Source organism: Primulina tabacum, chromosome 9, assembly GCF_025594145.1.
Source record: "Primulina tabacum isolate GXHZ01 chromosome 9, ASM2559414v2, whole genome shotgun sequence".
In the NCBI taxonomy this organism is placed as follows: Eukaryota; Viridiplantae; Streptophyta; class Magnoliopsida; order Lamiales; family Gesneriaceae; genus Primulina; species Primulina tabacum.
The window spans coordinates 17,929,575-17,950,250 of NC_134558.1; the positions used below are offsets into that span (position 1 = coordinate 17,929,575).

A 20,676-nucleotide genomic window follows, 5' to 3' on the forward strand; every position below is an offset into this window, starting at 1 on the left:
GGACGATGCTACTAGACGCTCTTACCATGATTTGATGAGTTTAATCAGAAATTATTTTCTGACATACTCATGACCAAATGTTGGTGCATGAAATGAGGCAAATTAAGGTAAGCTCGAATAAAGAAAATTGTCATGAATCACAAAGAGTTATGAACTCACGGCTATCTGTATCCCTAAACCATTGAGGGTCACACAAGAACTGGTTTACTTGTTCCCTTTGAGATAATAAATTCAACGAGTTGAATTTATAAGAAATAAATTTGATATGAGCAATCGATAAGCTTATAAATAAAGTTTATAAAAGCTTATAGAAATTTTTAAGAGCATGACTGCTAAAACTCTCAAAGGGAGTGTATCTGCCATATTTGGACATTGGTGATCTCGAAATTAAAGTGTGCATCATAATAACAAATTAGTTGAAATTGTCACATCGATGATGTTGGATCGTCGATCGGGATTATGATGGTATTAATATAATGGGAGCATGGATCATGAGCTTGTAAGAGTATAAGCATATTATGCTAATTTATTAAAGTTTAAATAGGCTTTAATAATTAAATTATATTTTAATTGATTTAAAATATAGCCCATTAAGTTTTATAAAATATGATATTGATTTATGTAATATGAAAATATTCATGATCCCATAATTTTAAAAACTTGCACACAAAGAAAAAATCAATGCGTGATATTCATATTCTCACACTAAAATGGGGATTGACTTTGATTTGGCATGCAAAATTTTTTTTAGAATCTTTAATTGACTTAATTAATCTAATTAATTAAGTAAATAGAAGATTAGAAATAAAAATAAGATTTTGATTCTTATTTACGTAAAGAGGCATCCGAAAGTTCAAGAATGAGATCATTATTTTCGGCTCTTCCCAAGTTTTAGTGTGTTGGTCTCAAAATCTTTTTTTTTTTTTTGCAAGAAAAATTCGTCTTATTGTATTGAGTCGATTTATTCTTCATGTTCTATCTATACGCAAAATATCTTCTAATTTTCTAGTGCAAGTTAGAAGAAGAATAAATATTCCAGTCGTAGACCAGATTAGTAGATCGAAGAACGTTCGTAGAGTTTTACAACAAAAGCTACGTTTGCTAATACCGGAGTAGTTGGAAAGACAAAATTTTCTAACTCCATATGAATATTTATTTAATTTAAACCATGCGAGCGTCAAAAAAAAATTTTGAATGTCAAATTTTTAAACTTACGCTACGTTTTGGACACGAGAAAAATCGGTATCCCAACAGAGTTTGAGCATGTGATGAGCCCTGGGGTATCAAACCCTATAGGCTATGGCAATACCTTCCATGGCCTCGTCTCCTTTCGTGAAGCCTAATAACAGACAACTATATTCTTCTCACTCATCTTCTGAACAAAGCTAGACTATATATATATATATATAAATAATATTCTTACTCACTGTAGTGGAAACTCTTTATGCATAGTACGATTCTTGTAATTTCGGTGAGTATATTTCACTTGTATTTTTGTTCAATACTCTCTGGATTTGTTTTATTTAGTTTAATTAATTGTTATGAATTTGTGCATTGGTTTCTTAGTACATTTTTTTCTCACGAAATAAAAGTTTTGGTTTGAAATTCTTGGCTGACTGATTCTCATTTCTTTTAATTTTATTTGCAAATTCACATTGTTATCAATAAAAATAATGGAAAATTTTCATTCAAAAGAACATAGAATTTTAAAAATGGTTTCTTCATATCTCATGTTAATAAATTGAAGTTTTTGTATTGAGAATGCTTTTTGAAGCACAAACCCTTCAAAACAATATGTTTTTATATGGTATATAGATCTGGTCTTTAATTTTAAAATATAGGCTTGAAAAGTTGTATCATCTCTATAATTCTTGATTTATGAAAACACTCAACTTATGATAATGTGAATTGAGAAAGTACTCAACACTGTAGTCATTTCTGATTAGTTGTTGCTGGAGGATTCTTGGTTCTACTCTCCATTTGTTGGCCATTTATTCAGGTCATTATCCGTAGCATTATATATCATTTGCAAACAAACGCCTGGAAAAAAATTACTTCTCATCATCGTACAACCTCATTTATCTTTTATCTAATTATAATCGGTTTCAAATAATTTGAAATTTTTTGAGGCAAAAAAATTTGTATGCATGATTCTACTATTTTAAGGGCCCGATTTTAAATGTTCGACTCATACCCGAAAAACTCAGGTACGACAGTCATCTCAATGTTGTCGTCAGTTGAATGCTGACGTGAACCGACAACCAGAGATTAATGATATTGCATGTGTTTTTCTTCATAAAAATTATAACTCTGTTGTTGTTGAAGAAGGTGGATATGAGAAGATGAATATAATTGAAAAAGATTATCGAAATTTTATGGATAGGGTCAGAAAATTAATACTTAGAGAGGGAGATGCACCAGTTGTTAGAGTAGATGCCCTGCAAGCCAACTGTTGGCTAGAGATTTTATTGACTCAGTTGTAATTATCAATCTTTATTTTAATATAATTCATTATTTCATGGTTTGTTATTTCTGTATCTGTATACCCATGTTATCAAACATAGATAAAGACCTTGATTATAATTTAATACAAATGAATCGTAATTCGATGTTGAAACTCGTTTGTGAACATTGTATGATCTAAATTCGTCCCTAGTCGATTCAGCCGTTTAAAACATGGATAAATGTCGCTTGAGCTCGAGACTAGCATCTGTGATGTGGTGTACTACGTTTCTTGGTAAAGGCATAGAGATGTCCAAACATGCAGATGGGTAGTCATATGATGATTATACCGAACAACCCTCCCTCGGACTTTCCAAGTGGTTATCATTCATCAAGAGGATAAGTCCGTGGTTATGATTGTACACCATTAGTCCTTATAACTCGGGACAACACTGAGGCTCTATATGCTAGGGCTGTGATTTGACTCCTTTACTGGCTCCAGGAGAGTCATCAGGTGGCGAGATTGGGTACAGTTGCGACACATATAGGACCCAGTGCATTGTAGTCGGGGATTCATCGTTCACCTGCGGGTGTGGATATCCTATGTGATCTAATGAAATTATAATGCGTGGAATATCTGGCCAGAGTATGAGATGTACGTTAGAGAAGGAGTTCTCCAACCGTACATGCGATGCCACTATTTATAGTTATCACATAGTTATCGAATTAATATGCAACCCTCGCTGAACCAATGGTTGCAGATTCGATCGGGATATATGAGATGAAGGGATCGTACTATACGCTAATCATAATCGACTGGTTCTTGCAGGCACTATCAGTGATACCTAGGGAATCATAGGGCGAAGCTACTTGATGCTCTTTCCATGGTTCGATGGGTTTAATCAGAAATATGATTTCTGACATTCTTATGATCAATCGTTGATACATAGAATGGGGCAAATAAGGGTAAGCTCGAATAAAGGATTATGTCCTGAATCACAAGGATTTGTGAATCAACGGCTAGCTGTATCCCTGAACCATTGTGGGTCACACAAGCACTGGATTGTTTGTTCCCGTTGAGAGAATAAATTCAAGAAGTTGAATTTATATTATGATATAGTAAATTCAAGGAGTTGAATTTATGATAATTAAATTTTGGGAGAATAAATTCAAGGAGTTGAATTTATAAAATCTGAAAATTTAATTTTTTAAACTCAAAAGTCGAGTTTAATAAATATTAAATTTTGGAGGTGATAAAATTTAAGTAGTTGAATTTAATATTTAAATAATAAATTCAAATGTTGAATTTATAATTGATTTAATTTATTAAGCTCAAAAGTTGTGTTTATTAAACATTAAATTAAATATAATGAGTAGTGTGTTTAATAGGCTTATAGTAGTACAAGTTCAACATACTAAATAATTAAAGTTCTTAATGGACCTTGATTAATTAATTAAACTAGTTGAACTAGCTCAATTAATTAATAAAGCCTATTAATGTTAATTATGAATATTAGGTCATGGCTTAATTATAAATAGGTGTAATCAAACCATAACCCTAGCCTCCACACCTTGGAATTTTCGAAAATTCCTTCTCCTCCAACTCTAAAAGTTCGGCCACTCCTCCTTGAAAAAAAGTTTGAGCCGTCTCTCAAACTTTGATCTCCAACATAAAATTTCTTCTAATTTTTTTAGTGCAATTTAGAAGAGGATCAAACCATCTAGTCGTGGACCTAATTAGAAGAATAAACAAAGGAGCTTTTGAAGAAAGTTCGTAGAGATTCATCAAGAGCTAGATCCATAATACAGGATTAGTTGGAGCCATGTGATTCTATCACCAAAGGTATAAAATTCTAAAGCCCTATGAATGTTTATTCTTAAAACCATACAAGTGCCCAAACAAAAGCATATTTTGATTGTCAACCTGCGTGCGCGCACAACGCGGCGCAGAATGGAGTGCCGTCACTGCCCGAAACGCTTGGGCAGCGAGGGCGGCTGCCCAAGATCGTTTCGGGAAGCGTGCTGGATGACGAGCTTGAATTGTTTGGGCCTAGGGTGCAATTTTCAGATTTTTCAAAATTTTGGGTAAAATTGATATTTTTGAAAATTGGTTCAATTTTTCTTCTGAAAAATTAATAAATTTTTTGTAAAATAAATAATAAGAATATGATTTTAATTATTTATGGTAAAATGAGTTTTACAAAAAATCAATTATTATTGATTTAATTGGAATTAAATAAAAGAGTTTATTTAATTTATTAAATTTTTAATAATTGTGGTGGTTAGTGATAAAATTATTAGATATATGATTTATCAATTAATTAAATTTGTTTAATTAAATTGATGTTAATATTTGATTTTAAATGCATGAAGGACGATCGAGAGCCTTGACCAATGTGTTAGGTGTATGTTAGGATATTTAACTGTTTTTATTCATTTGGTTAATATTTGAAATTATTAAAGTGGGATTGGTTTATGGCCCGTTCCCACCCCATGAGATGTATCCCTTATGTGCCATGGCTATTTAAATGTAATTATTAGAAATAGTGGGAGATCGAGACTGGAAGATGGTGGGCCCGATGAACAAGATGAAAACATGTAAAATATTGGAAGCTCTTGTAATATGCATCCCTGAATTCACCTAGGTTTTGGACCTGGATCCATGTATGGCTCACATAGATGTAATAGTGATGGCGATCGATCGTCTTTATTTATTGTTGAATGTCATATTATGATACATACGATATATAGTAGTATGCATGTATGTATATTATTAAATATTATAGTTGCATGAATCCGACAAACATACAAACTCGTGGCACACGGTTTTTTTAAATTAAAATGATGAGACAATTTTACAATTAAAATCCCTCATTTTGAATAAGATTCAAAATTTATATCAATCCGAAAAGTAAAAATTAAAAGAGTTCAATTTTTCCTTATCTTCCATCAACCGTGGTTGCATGTTGATCGCTACCCGCGGACAGTGTCTGGCTCATATTATTGGGAAGGCCTGGACGCCGGAAAGGTGTGACTTCCACCGGTCATATGATGTGAATTGAGTGGAACTCCCATGACTTCGGCTCATATTATTGGGGGAACTCATGGCGACCGTCCACCACAGTTCAATATTGATGGGTTGGTTTGACACGTGAAAATAAACGACGTCATATTATTGGGTCCTTATTAAACGTGAGGCAAAACACGCGGAGGTTGCATATGGATGCAATTGGATTCTCTCTTTTAGAAATTATAATTGACTGATATTATTCGGGATTATAATTGGCTGATTGGACTCTTCGTGCCCACTAAGGAAATGCGATTTCCCTTTTTCATCAGCGGTTGGTGGAAATGTCAAAATAGTGGGAGGGAAATTTATAAAATGAAATCCATATTTTATATCTTCGAATTATTTTAAAATTATCAGTAACCATTATCTGTTTTCATTTTTAGTATATTTACGATGTCTACTCGTAACCCGCTTTCAATTATTCTCGATCAAAACAAATTGACTGGCCCTAACTATCATGGCTGGTTTCGAAATTTAAAGACTGTTCTGAACTCCGAAAGGATTGCGTATGTGCTTGATAAGAAGCCACCAAAGGAGGCGGCTCCTGATATAAATAGGACTGAATTAGCTAAGCTTGAGAAATGGTAGGACCATGATCTTCAAGCTAATAGCTACATGTTGGCTTTTATGTCGAATGAACTTCAGAAGAGGTTCGAAGAGGCGGTGAATGCTGCTGACATTAACCTTCATCTGAAAGAATTGTATGCTGTACAAAGTCATTCAGAGATACATGCTACTGTGAAAGAACTCATGACTACACGCTTGCGAGATGGGACTTCGGTCCATGAGCATGGTGTTAGGATGATTGGGCTCATTGAGAAGTTGGTGGGGCTTGACGTGGTTATTCCTAGTGAGCTCTCGACTGATATTCTCTTGCTATCTTTGCCTGCCTCGTTCGATGGATTTGTGGTTAATTTTAATATGAAAAAGCTTGAGGCCACCCTTGAAGAGTTGGTCAATATGCTTACTAATTATGAGGTCACAATTAAAAAGGAAAAGCATGTTCTTCTAGTAGGTTCTTCGTACAGTACGAAAAAGGGAGCCCCAAATAAAGGCAAGAAGCGTTCTGCCCCTCCAAAGAAGAACAAGCCCAACAAGAAGCCATACAAGAAACCAAATCCGGAGCCCACAAAGCCTGACAAGTCAGAACAAGTCTGTTTCCACTGCAACAAGCCTGGACATTGGAGGCATAATTGCGAGGAGTATCTAGCCCAGAAGCGTCCTGGCCATGGTATGTTTTATATTGAAGTTAATGTTTCTATTAATTCCTCTTCTTGGGTATTGGATATCGGATGTGGTTCTCATCTATGCAATGATTTTCAGGTGATGGGAAGAAGCAAGAGGCTTAGAGATGTTGAGACCTTTCTAAGACTAAGAAATGGAGAAAGAGTTGCTGCCACTGTCATTGGAGACGTTACTTTAATTTTGGACAATAATTTTAAGTTGTTTTTGAGAGACGTTTTATTTGTTCCTGAATTGGTTAAAAACATTATTTCTATTTCTATGCTTGATAGGGATGGTTATTCTTGTATTTTTGCTAAGGTGTTTGCAATTTATACAAGAGTGAATGTTTGATTGGAACTAGAGAATTAACAAACGATCTCTATAACTTAAAATTAAAAGATATTCCGTTTAACAATATCCAAGCGTGTACGAAAACAACAGCAAACAAAAGAAAAATAGAAGACCCAAATCTTGCAAAATATGGCACGCTAGACTAGGTCATATTTCCCAAAGAAGGATGCACAAGCTAGTGGGAGAAGGCATGCTTGACTTGTCAGACATAAATTCTCTACCAACTTGTGAGTCCTGTATAAAAGGAAAAATGACTAAAACTCCATTCAATGGAAACGTGTAACGTGCGCATGGTCTACTGGATTTGATCCACACGGACGTTTGTGGCCCGCTAAGTGTTAGCACAAAATTTGGGCATTCCTACTTCATTACCTTTACTGATGACCATTCGAGGTATGGGTACGTTTATTTGATGAAACACAAATCTGAAGCATTTGAAAAGTTCAAAGAATTCAGATCTGAAGTAGAAAATCAGCTGGAAAGAAGTATTAAGGCACTTCGATCTGATCGAGGTGGAGAATACTTAAGTGCTGAATTTTTGGGTTATCTAAAAGAGAATGAGATTCTCTCACAGTGGACTGCACCAGCAACACCACAATTGAATGGTGTTTCTGAACGTCGAAATCGAACCTTGATGGACATGGTTTGATCCATGATGGGATTCACTGAATTGCCTACATCGTTTTGGGGCTTTGCGCTTGAAGCTGCGGCAATGTTGTTGAATAATGTCCATACTAAAGTAGTGGATAAAACACCATATGAGATATGGATGGGAAAAACTCCCAAATATTCTTACATGAGAATATGGGGATGTCCTGCTTACATGAAGCAGACATTGGGAGACAAATTGGATAGTAGATCCACTTTGTGCTACTTTGTACGATATCCAAAGACTTCTGTTGGATATTATTTCTATCATCCCAATGAAGTAAAAGTGTTTGTTTCAAGAAATTCCACCTTTTTGGAAAAGGAATTTCTATTAGATAGAAAAGGCAAGATGATCGAACTTGAAGAAATTCAAGATACTCCCTCAACTATAGAAGTTGAACCCATTTCCCAAGAACCAGTAGTTGAAGTACAAGCTCCTAGAAGGTCTGATAGGGTTATTAGACCACCTGCAAGATATACGCTTCTTCATTAGCAAAGGCGTGATGAGCATTGTGTTGGATGTGATCTAATGAATTTCAAAGAAGCAATATCTGATACTGATTCAACCAAATTGCTTGAAGCCGTGCAGTCTGAAATGGACTCTATGTATTCAAACCAAGTCTGGACATTGGTTGATCCACCTGAGGGAATCATTCCCATAGGAAGAAAATGGATCTACAAAAGAAAGCTTGGGGCGGATGGGAAGGTAGTGACCTTCAAAGCAAGACTGGTTGCAAAAGGTTATACTCAAAGGCAAGGTATTGACTATGAGGAAACTTCTTCACCAGTTGCTATGTTTAAGTCCATTAGAATACTACTGGCCATAGCAGCATGGTATGACTATGAGATATGGCAAATAGATGTAAAGACTGCATTCCTCAATGGAGACATCAGAGAAGAAATTTATATGTCTCAACTTGAGAGATACACATCAGTAGGAAGTGAGCATACTATGCAAACTTCATAGATCAATATATGGTCTCAAGCAGGTATCAAGGATTTGGAACCTCATATTTGTTAGAACTATCAAAGAGTTTGGTTTTGCTAAGAATCCTGAGGAACCGTGCGTGTACAAGAAAGTTAGTGGGAGTTCAGTGACATTCCTGGTACTTTATGTTTATGATATCCTTCTCATTGGGAATGATGTAGGATTATTGCAATAAACTAAAGTATGGTTAGCAAGTAAATTCTCCATGAAAGACATGGGTGAAGCATCCTATGTATTGGGAATACAAATCTATAGAAATAGATCAAAAGGGATGTTGGGGCTCAACCAGGCCACCTATATCGATACCATTATAAAGCGATTCTCTATGGAAGAGTCCAAGAGAGGATACTTACCAATTTGTCATGGTGTTACTCTATCTAAGGAAATGTGTCACAAAACTGATGAAGAGATAGAGATGATGACATGTATTCCATATGCGTCAGCCATTGGTAGTATCATGTATGGTATGATATCGACACGTCCCGATGTTGCTTACGCTCTGAGTGTTACAAGCAGATATCAGGCGAACCCTGGTCCACTACATTGGAAGGCCGTGAAAGATATTCTTATGTACTTGAGAAGGACTAAGAACTTGTTCATGGTCTACGGGGGTGGAGAATTAAAATTGGAAGGCTACACAGCTATCTTCCAATGTGATGTAGATGATTCGAAATCGACCTCTGTTTTTGTATTGATGCTCAATGGTGCGGCTGTCTCTTGGAAAAGTTCCAAGCAAGACACCGTTGCGGATTCCACCACTGAAGCTGAGTACAATGCTGCATCTGCTGCAGCCAAAGAGGCAGTTTGGATAAAGAATTTTTTCCAATAGTTGGGCATTATTTCTAATGGAGTTGATCCAGTCCCGGTGTACTGCGACAACACTGGTGCCGTTGCGCAAGCAAAGGAACCAAGGTCTCATCAGCGATCCAAACATGTACTGAGGAAGTTCCACATCATCCGGGAGATTGTGGGAAGAGGTGATATATCATTCGAAAGAGTCCCCTCTGCAGATAATGTTGCTGATCCACTTACAAAGCCCTTGCCAAGACCATTGTTTCAAAACCATCGCGAAGCAATGTGATTAAAGTTTATGGGTAGTTGGCTCTAGGGCAAGTGTGAGATTGTTAGAGTAGATGCCCTACAAGCCAACTGTTGGCTAGGGATTTTATTGATTCAGTTGAAATAAACAATCTTTATTTTAATATAATTCATTATTTCATGGTTTGTTATTTCTTTATCTGTATACCCATGTTATCAAACATAGATAAAGACCTTGATTATACTTTAATACAAATTAATCGTAATTCGATGTTGAAACTCATTTGTAACACTGTATGATCTAAATTCGTTCCTAGTCGATTCATCAGCCTAAAACATGGATAAAGGTCGCTTGAGCTCGAGACTAGCATCTGTGATGTTGCTACAGGAGAGTCATCAGGTGACGAGGTTGGGTACAGTTTCAACACATATAGGATCCAGTGCATTGTAGTCGGGGATTCACCGCTCACCTGCTGGTGTGGATATTCTTTGCGATCTCACGAAATAATAGTGCATGTAATCTCTGTCCAGAGTGTGGGATATATATTAGGGAAAGAGTTCTCTAGTTGTACATGCGATGACACTATTAATAGTTATCACATAGTTATCGAATTATTATGCAACCCTCGGTGAACCAATGGTTGCAGATTCGATCGGGATATATGAGATGAAGGGACTGTACTATACGCTAATCATAATCCACTGGTTCTTGCAGGCACTATCAGTGATACCTAGGGAATCATGGGGCGATGCTAATAGACGCTCTTACCATGGTTCGATGGGTTTAATCAGAAATATGATTTCTGACATTCTTATGATCAATCGTTGATACATAGAATGGGGCAAATAAGGGTAAGCTCGAATAAATGATTATGTCCTGAATCACAAGGAGTTGTGAACCCACGCTAGCTGTATCCCTGAACCATTGTGGGTCACACAAGCACTGGATCGTTTGTTCCCGTTGAGAGAATAAATTCAAGAAGTTGAATTTATATTATGATATAGTAAATTCAAGGAGTTGAATTTATGATAATTAAATTTTGGGAGAATAAATTCAAGGAGTTAAATTTATAAAATCTGAGAATTTAATTTATTAAACTCAAAAGTCGAGTTTATTAAATATTAAATTTTGGAGTGATAAAATTCAAGTAGTTGAATTTATAATTTAAATAATAAATTCAAATGTTGAATTTATAATTGATTTAATTTATTAAGCTTAAAAGTTGAGTTTATGAAACATTAAATTAAATATAGTGAGTAGTGTGTTTAATGGGCTTGTAGGAATACAAATCCAACATACTAAATAATTAAAGTTCGTAATGGACCTTGATTAATTAATTAAACTAGTTGGACTAGCCCAATTAATTAATAAAGCCCATTAATGTTAATTATGAATATTAGGTCATGGCTTAATTATAAATAGGTGTAATCAAACCATAACCCTAGCCTCCACACCTTGGAATTTTCGAAAATTCCTTCTCCTCCAACTCTAAAAATTTGGCCACTCCTCCTTGAAAAAAAGTTTGAGTCGTCTCTCAAACTTTGATCTCCAACATAAAATCTCTTCTAATTTTTTTATTGCAATTTAGAAGAGGATCAAACAATCTAGTCGTGGACCTAATTAGAAGAATAAACAAAGGAGCTTTTGAAGAAAGTTCGTAGGGATTCATCAAGAGCTAGATCTGTAATACTGGATTAGTTGGAGCCAAGTGATTTAATCACCAAATGTATAAAATTCTAACGCCCTATGAATTTTTATTCTTAAAACCATACAATTGCCCAAACAAAAACATATTTTGATTGTCAAAATAAAATAAAAATTTTAAACTTCCGCTGCGTCTGGAGCACGAGAAAACCGAGATCCAACACCAGCTATTCAAGCTTATTTCTCGAAAATGCAGTCACTTTGTCCTGGTTTTTTCTATAGCTTTGATTTGGATGATGATGGTCAATTAAAGAATGTATTTTGGGCACATAATAGGAGTGGACAAGCTTATAAGGCCAATTTTGGGTATGATATAACATACTTATATAATAAGTACGTCTTTCCATTTGCTCATTTCATCGGTGTAAATCATCATGGATACTCGACACTACTTAGGTGTGGTCTACTTTCAAATGAAGATTCAGAGACATTTGTCTAGTTGTCACATATGGTCCTTTTAACCAATAACTTTTTTTCTTCGAGCATGAGTAGGCTGTAAATTTTATATCTAGTGATACTCTACAAGTTTGGTTTGCAATGCAAAAAGCTGTTTGTGATTCGAGCAATCGAACAAGGAGTTATACCATTTTTCCCTAGGTCGCTATAAACTACCTGAAAATCTTAACTATGCATATATATGTTAGATAAATTTGAAAATTCGAATTTTAAAGATAAAAACTGTTTCAAATGCTCTTTCAAAAACTATTCGCTCTGATGCCACTCGTTACGATCAGAAATGTGTTTAGTAGGGGGTGAATAGACACTTTATTTTAATATTGTTCGCTCTTGAAATATTCAAAAATAAACAGAGCATCGAGAAATTAAATCGAGTTTGATTTACAACTCAAGCGAAATAAACTTAAAATTATCTCTCTAAAACTGATTAAAACTTTTGTAAAACATTTAAAGGATATGCAATTTGAATGTATAAAAAAAGTTTGGTTGAAAATTTTTATCAAATTCTTAAATTCTTAAACAATGCACATCAAAACGACAATAAATAAATATGATAAAATAAATAGACACAAATTTTTTATGGATATTTGGAGATTAAAAACCACTGTGACGTCTCTTCTTCCACTCAGGAAGATATCCATTAGAAGATTTTAATTTATCCAACTCTTTGTACTAATCTACTTTGACTTGTGGCTTATCTATTGCCTTATCGAAACTCTTAGCACATTCTCGATTGTAGGCCGCAACTTTATAAACCAAATAATGTTTAATGCCTTTGATGTCAAGACTACAGACAAAATCTTTTACGCCTTTGTGTAAAGAATAACATTCAACTATTCTTTGAAGGCCAACTATCATATCTATACTGTGAATGATTATGTGTGTGAGAATTTAATCTTTTACATTGTATTTCTCTTAAATGTTTCCTCACACACAAGGAAAAACCTCTAACTAAGCTAACGTATCTATTAAGACTTCACTTCTTGAGAAAAACGTAACTCTTCTTGTGGGCTAGATTTCTTTGTATTTCATTCTCTAATCCGCCTAATCAGGGCTCCAAACCTTTTATTTGTTCTTCTCTCTTGTTATTTGATCTTCAAATGGTTGTATTTTTTGCCTCCAAAAATGATATGAAAGTTTGAAATAAATAATATGACCATTTGGAATGGTTTTGTACGATTTCTAACATTGAAACAGTCATTTTTCGCATTTTTATCCATTTTTTGAGACTGGTTGATTTTTATGTTGATCAAGAATGTTTGACTGAGCTAATTTGATCAAGTTGATCTGGTCTATTCAGCTTGGTCTGATCTTGTCAAATTCGATCTGTTTTGTTCTTGTGATTATAAATCTTGATTCATCGATTTCTGAGCAACATGGTGAACATGAAAGTTGTAGTCATTTCTCTTAGATTTCCACAAAATCAAAAATCTATCAATTTCAAGTTTTTTATGAGAGAGATATACTCAAAGTACCAGATTGTATTCAAGCTGTAACATTTTATTCATTCAGTACAGAACCAACAATTTCATCACGATTTATCAGCTTCTTAAGATCTGATACAGAGTTTGACTTTGGAATATGATTTGTAGATCATTGTGTTATATTTGTAATGCATACTGAATCATTCCATTTCAATAATCAAGCTGAGAGTTATGACAAAAATACCATAATTGCTCATGTTAAACCGATTCTTGTTTCGATAGCATCTGAATTAGCCTCACTGAACTGAATTATGTTGACTTGTCGCAATTTGAGTTTTCTCTTCGGCCAATTTTGTTTCTAGTCATTTGCATCATCAAGCTATGAGATATCATCAAAATAGTTCAGCTTAGGTAAATTTGAGTTCCAGCTTCCAACTTAAACTAGCAACTACACACTTAAGTAAATATATTAAAAATACAATAACAAATTTTTTATTATAAAAAAAAATAATGCTAGCGTTTTCTCAACAAAAAAAAGTTTTATTAAAGTGTTTAGATAAAATAAGATAGTAGACCTTGAATATATTAATGTGTTTTTTATTATAAGAATTTTATATTATAATTATTATAATTATCGAAAAAATTACATAACACTATTAAAATAATAAAATAATTATTTTTCATTTGGTAAATCATAAGAAAAAATACAGATGAATAGAGAGAATTCATAGAGTCGATATTCAAGTACAATTTTCATTGAATTTCAATCACCTTATTTATCGAGAACAGTTAGATAATTTTTATAGATATTATCTTGCCATATTTATCTTGATCACAAATATCTCAAATCTAAGAAAATATAAATAATTATCTACAACAAGAATATACAATAAAAAAAAGATTACAACAATAAATTCTTCTTTGAATTTCCTCCAGACGATGGATGCGTCTTCTTAAAACCTTACTAAGAAAACTACAGTTGTATGAAGGGTTTTTTTTAAAATAATATATTTTTAAAACTTATTTATTAAAATATTACAGATTCTAAAACTTTGTGAAAATATTACAAACTGGAACTTCAAGTTCCGGATTCTATTTTTTTTTTAAAAAGCTTGAATTAGTCACGGATTCATTGAATCCGTGACACGTTGTCCCGGATTTAGAATCCGGGACAGTCTGTGCCGGATTCTGACCGGGACAGCATGTCACGGATTCAAATGAATCCGTGACACAATTTCATGCCTATAAATTGCACCGGGGTTTTGGCGAATTCATCCCATCCTTCAGCTCAAGTTTTCGGTTTCGGCATTCTTTTTGAGCAGAAATTCTTTGTAATTTTTGTGCAGAAATTCTTTTTGATAGTTTTCTGTCGCATATCAGAATTTGAGGGAATTGCACCGAGTCTCAGTAATTCAGAATTTGAGGGAATTGCGCCGAGTCTAAGTTAAATCTCTGTTTTTTCTTTCTACATTGAATTTTTTTATATATTATTTCTGATAATGTTTGTAATTTATTGCAGTTGTTAAACTTCGGTAGCTGATATAATTACAAATTCCATAATATCACATTTGAAAAGTTAATTTTAATAATTTCTTATATTTTTATTTTATTATTTATGTTGTATTACCGTAATTTTATTTTTTCGATAGCATTATACTATTTTTATAATTATGTTTTATTTTATATTTTTAATATTAATTTTTTAATTTTTGTTAGAAATTGTGATTAAATATATGTACGGCCAATGTCTTTGTAATATATTATTATGTGAAATAAATAATAATTTTGTGATTGTGATTGTGATTGAATAAAATTCTTTGATTCATGAATTTTACGTACTATTTTAATTTTTTTTAAAAAAATTTAAGCTATTACTGGAATTTTACCTTTGGTTCTCGAAATTTGAGGTTTTATGAAAATCCTCATCATTATCAATTAATAATTGTATTCTAGATGTTGTGTTTTATAAGTTTAATTTTTAAAAATAATATAAAAATTCTCATAATTAACATAAAGTATATGAAAATAATAATAATAATCCATATAATTATTCTGTATAAAAGAGTTGTAAACAAAGAGAATTTAATTAAATATATAGATAAAAGGTCAAAAAGCATTTTGGGTGTGTTAGGTGGGTGCGAGCGAGATTAAGTTAATATTAGGGACTTTTTAACTGTTTAACGTGTTAATTATAATAATCTAATAAAATAAAGATAAGAAGCCCACTTTGTAGGCATTACATGTATTTACCTGTTTTTAAAAAATAATAATAAGATTAATGACTCTTTATATTTATTTCAAAGTTGCACGTCTTGACAATACATGTATTAAATTATCAATAATAATAATAATAATAATAATAATTTTTTTTTTCAATGATAGATTTTGAATTAATTTACTTATAATCCTTTTTTTTTGTAAGTAAATTATTTTTTAATGTAACATAAATTTTATATGTAGTAAAAAAATTTTGAAAAATATAAATTTATCTTGTAAATTTTTCATTTTTTTTTGTTTATTATTTTTTTTCTTTTTAATTTATTTACACTCTTAATTGTTAAAATTGTTAATTTGGAAAAATTAATATATTTGAAAATTCTAATTACACATGTTTAAAAATCTTAATTTTTAATTTAAGGCATAAAATTTTTTTATTATTATAAAAATAAACATTTGTATTAATAAATATAAAATTTAATTAAATTGATTTGATATTTGACAATATATATTTTAATAATAACAATAATCATCATGTAAGTGATTTTTTACATTTATCTTATATAAACTATATATTTTAATATATGTGTAAGAAACTCATAATTAAATTTTGTTATGATTGTATACATTATGTCATTTTTTTTGGTGCAGACATGGATACTGTTAGAGCTTTACTTTACGTAGGTGGCTATGTCATTACTGAAGATGGTAGGGTATGATATAGTATCCCCGCGACAAGGCCCATTAAAATCTCTCGTTCTATTACATTTTCTTAATTGGTGAATTATGTCCATCGCAAGCTGGAGATCGACCCATCAAAATTCTGCATCAAGTTGTCCACGAAATATTGTTATAGCTCGTTGGCTCGTTACATTGAAGAGCATGTCTATATCACAGATGATGATAGTCTACAATTTATGTTTGAGTTGCCGACACTGGATTGCATGTACTTGTATGTTGATTCATCGCCAGTGTTACAGAACATAAGTGATTACGATTTTGATGCAGTCATGCCAGTAATAACGCAAGGTTTGGGAACATTAGGTTTGAATGAAGCGGGACCTTCTATGTATCACGTCGATGAACAATCAGCTCATACATACTCTGGGATCGACACTGGTCCTTGGGATCACCATATCACGGCTCACACTGAAGAAGACTATGCATGGGGGATGAATACAACACGAGAATTGGATTATACTTCAGGGGGTTGGGATCATCATATCACGGGTCCATCAGGAGTTGATGTTGCATGGGGTTCTAGTAGGACAGGCCAATTGGATTTAAATTCATGGGCTGATGAGAAAAATACCACAAATGTCAGACATTTTGATAGTTCTACTATGGATGCAAATATTCCCACCCCAATTACAGAACACATGCCTGAGCAAGATGATTTATTTGGGGACAGTTCGCATCATGTCATGAATAGCGATGATGATTTGTATGCTACATCAAGTGACAGAGAAGATGATCATCATGTTGACACTGCAAATGAAGGGACATCGGCGCGTGTGTTAATGTCTGGAGCAACAATGACAGAGAACATTCCTATTGCACCGGAGCAACATTTACGTGAAATTCCCCAATTTTTCAATGAAGTCTACGACGAAAAAATTCCAGATTCATTGGTATTCCTTCTGTATCACGAACAAACTTTTACAATCATGAAAGGCCAGAGCTCGGTGTAAAAATGGTATTTAAGAGCAAAAACGATTTAATAGCTTCAGTGAAGGATTTTTCTGTTCGGGTTTTGAGACGTGAATATATTGTTGTCCAAAGTTCTCCGACAATTTGGAAGGTCAAATGCAAGAACTGGTCCGAAGGTGACAATTGTGGGTGGGGACTTCGAGCATCGTTGAAAAAAAGTTTAGGCTACTTCATGATCACGAAATATGGTGATGATCACACATGCATGTCTACCCAAGTCGGTATAGATCACCACAACCTTGACGTAAACATGATAGCCAGTACACTTTTGGGAATCGTGCGTTGTGATCCTACATACGAAATCAAATATGTGCGAGAAAGTATTAAAGAAAAATATGGGTATGATATATCGTATGCTAAGGCATGGCAGAGTTTGAAACGCGCGGTAGAGGTAGTCTATGGCACATGGGAAAGCTCTGTAACTTTGCTTCCTAAATATATGGGAGCTTTGTCGAAGTACAATCCAAGAACTGTTGTAGAATGGAAGCATCTTCGACCGTATGACCATTCACATAAAGTTTTGAACTTTGTGTTTTGGACATTCAGACCATGTATAGATGGTTTTCGACATTGTCGCAACGTAATCAGTGTAGACGGTACCCATATGTATACCAAATATAAGCACAAACTACTCATAGCAGTAACATTAGATGCCAACAACCAGGTTTTGCCGCTAGCATTTGCGTTTGTTGATGAAGAAAATTACGAGTCTTGGCATTGGTTCCTCGGTGATGTTGCACGACATGTTACCAGAGGGTGTAGTGGTGTGTGCCTTATATCTGATAGACATGCGGGTATAACAAGTGCAGTTCAATATCTCCCTGACTTCAAGACTCCTTGTGGTGTTCATCGTTTCTGTTTGAGGCATGTTTGCTCTAATTTCAACAGCAAGTTCAAAAACTTTCATTTAAAAGACTTATGTTGGGAAGCAGGGATACAACACAAAGTAGCAAAATTTAATGCGACAATGGAGGCAATTAGAACAAAGAATGCAGCAGCTTCACGTATTTGTCAAACATTCGAAAAGAAAAATGGTCATTGGCTAATGATGGTGGATGGAGACGAGGGATAATTGTCACGCCCCGAGTCCGAAGCATCGGTGACATCCGACATTGTTTAACAATTAAATTGAAAACAATAAAGCCTCGTATCAAATCAAACCAGTCTTTTTCATAAATAAAGTATTTTCTTACAATGACAACGGAATAAAATACATCAGAGTTTCAAATAGCGGAAACGAAAGAAAAGTAAAATCTTGAGTTCTGGTCTTGATCTCCGGTTCACCAACCCCAGAAAGCATCTTGCTCTTCCTCATCCAATTGCTCCTCATTTTTATCTAAAATTTGTAAGGGGTAAGTGTTTTGGGAAACACTCAGCAAGTGGGGGTCGATCGATCCCAAAGATACATATAGAATTTAGTTTTCTTAAAACGTTCTTTTAACAGACTTTCAAAACTTAATATTCTTAGCTTATCAGGACAGAGACAAATCGAATAAATGAAAGAATTCATCAGATGATTCAGAACAATTCGGAAACCGATTACTCAATTCAGAACAGAACATACCAGAACAGACAGAACACCGTTACTCATCTCATTTCCATGGTCAAATTGTCCCCAATATGTTAGTCCTCTAAGGGTGAGGCCAGAACACGGTTTTATACCCACCGATGGGGGCCAGACGGAACATGGTTTTATACCCATCAATGGGGGCCAGACAGAACATGGTTTTATACCCACCAATGGGGGCCAGACAGAATTACAATTCTCGTCCCATTTCAAATCAATTTGTAACAGTGCAACACAGAATTCAGATTTACCAGACAGAACTTATCAGAATTTCAGATATCAGAATTTCAGACGGATACAGCGGAATCAACGAATTTCGAATATCATAAGAAACATATAATCGATCGAAATTTTAAAAAGACAGACTTCATATTTTCGAAAATGGAGACACCCAATCATGAATGTCATAATATATATATTCAAGTTTAAAAATACAAACGAATATATAACAAAAGCCCACTTACTGATCTTTTTGTAGGAAGTTTCTTGTCGAAAATCGGGCAGCACTTCGACGTAACCTTGGCAAATGCTGTCTTCAATCGTGCAACACTTCGACTCAGGATTGCAACTCTGGTCTGCACGAAATTTCCTTCTTCTTCTTTGCTTTGCTTGGCCGAAACTTGGAGAGGTTTGAATAGGGTGAAGACCGAATTTTTATGCTTATTTTTGGAGCACATTTCCTTCAACCTTGAAGTCTTATTTATAGGAAATTTTTGGTCCTTTCTCCTCCCCCATGGCCGAACTCTTGTTCCCCAAGAAAGGATTTATTGTGCTCATAATGGTGGTCAAAGGCATGCTAAGCATCAAGGGTCATTCTTTGCATAATAAAGATGTCCTAGCCCTCAGCTCCTCCCGCAGCTCCTTCATGGGTTAACGCAAAGGTTATTTCTTGCATACTTAATTTGTCCAAGCCTTTAGCTCATCTTTTAGCTCCCTTTTTGGTCTTGTTAGGACAAGCTTGGTTGAGCTGCTTTGAGCTGAAAGATCGAGTCCTTGAGCTGGGGTTTTACTCCTCTCGTGACAATACTTCGATGGATGTGGTTACTTGCAGCTCGGCTTCCGGTTGAGCTCATTCCCGAGCTTTGAAGTTACTTCCACGAGTTACTAGCTGAAAATCTAAGTTCATATTTAAGTTTTATGAAAGTATTTTGATCTTAGATTAAGCTAAGTTTTAAGCTCGTATATTTCTTACCTTATTTACTTGGGATCGTAAAATCTCGGGTTCTCACATCCCTCCCTCCTTATTAAAATTTTCGTCCCCGAAACTTGCATTAGCTTGATCATTCAAATAGGTGAGGGTATTGTGACCGCATCTTCTCGTCGAGTTCCCAAGTTGCCTCTCTTTCAGTATGATTTGACCACTGTACCTTGACATAAGGTATTGTCTTGTGCGTCAATACTTGATCTTTTGTGTCCACTATTCGAATAGGGACTTCTTCCTATTTGAGTTCTTCGTTGAGGTTTCCTTCAATCATCAGTGGTGCAACTTTAAGTACATGACTCGGGTCTGGGACATACTTCCTCAGTTGTGAGATGTGGAAAACGTTATGTATCCTGGCCATGTTTGGTGGTAACGCTAATCGGTAGGCTAAGGTTCCTACCTTTTCCAGTATCTCGAACGGTCCCACGTATCTCGGATTCAACTTTCCGGATTTACTGAATCGAACTACTTCTTTCATAGGGGAGACCTTGACGTAAGCTTTCTCACAAATCTCTAATTCTAACGGTCTTCTTTTTAGATCGGCCCAGCTCTTCTGTCTATCCTGGGCTGCCTTGAGTCTCTCCTTGATTATGACTACTTTATCAACGGTTAACTGAATGAGTTCTGGTCCGGTA

General features: G+C 34.4%; 1 protein-coding gene across 1 annotated transcript; it reads left to right on the top strand.

Moving 5' to 3' along the window:
- The first annotated feature begins 17,256 nt into the window (after positions 1-17,256).
- LOC142556960 (uncharacterized) lies at positions 17,257-18,345 on the top strand. Its single transcript, XM_075668443.1, has one exon. The coding sequence runs from the start codon at positions 17,257-17,259 to the stop codon at positions 18,343-18,345; it is 1,089 nt and encodes a 362-aa protein (XP_075524558.1).
- The last annotated feature ends 2,331 nt before the right edge of the window (positions 18,346-20,676 follow it).

What these genes read in the sequence shown, in the direction of transcription:
- LOC142556960 (XM_075668443.1), top strand. Translation starts at nt 17,257, where the DNA reads ATGGTATTTAAGAGCAAAAACGATTTAATAGCTTCAGTGAAGGATTTT.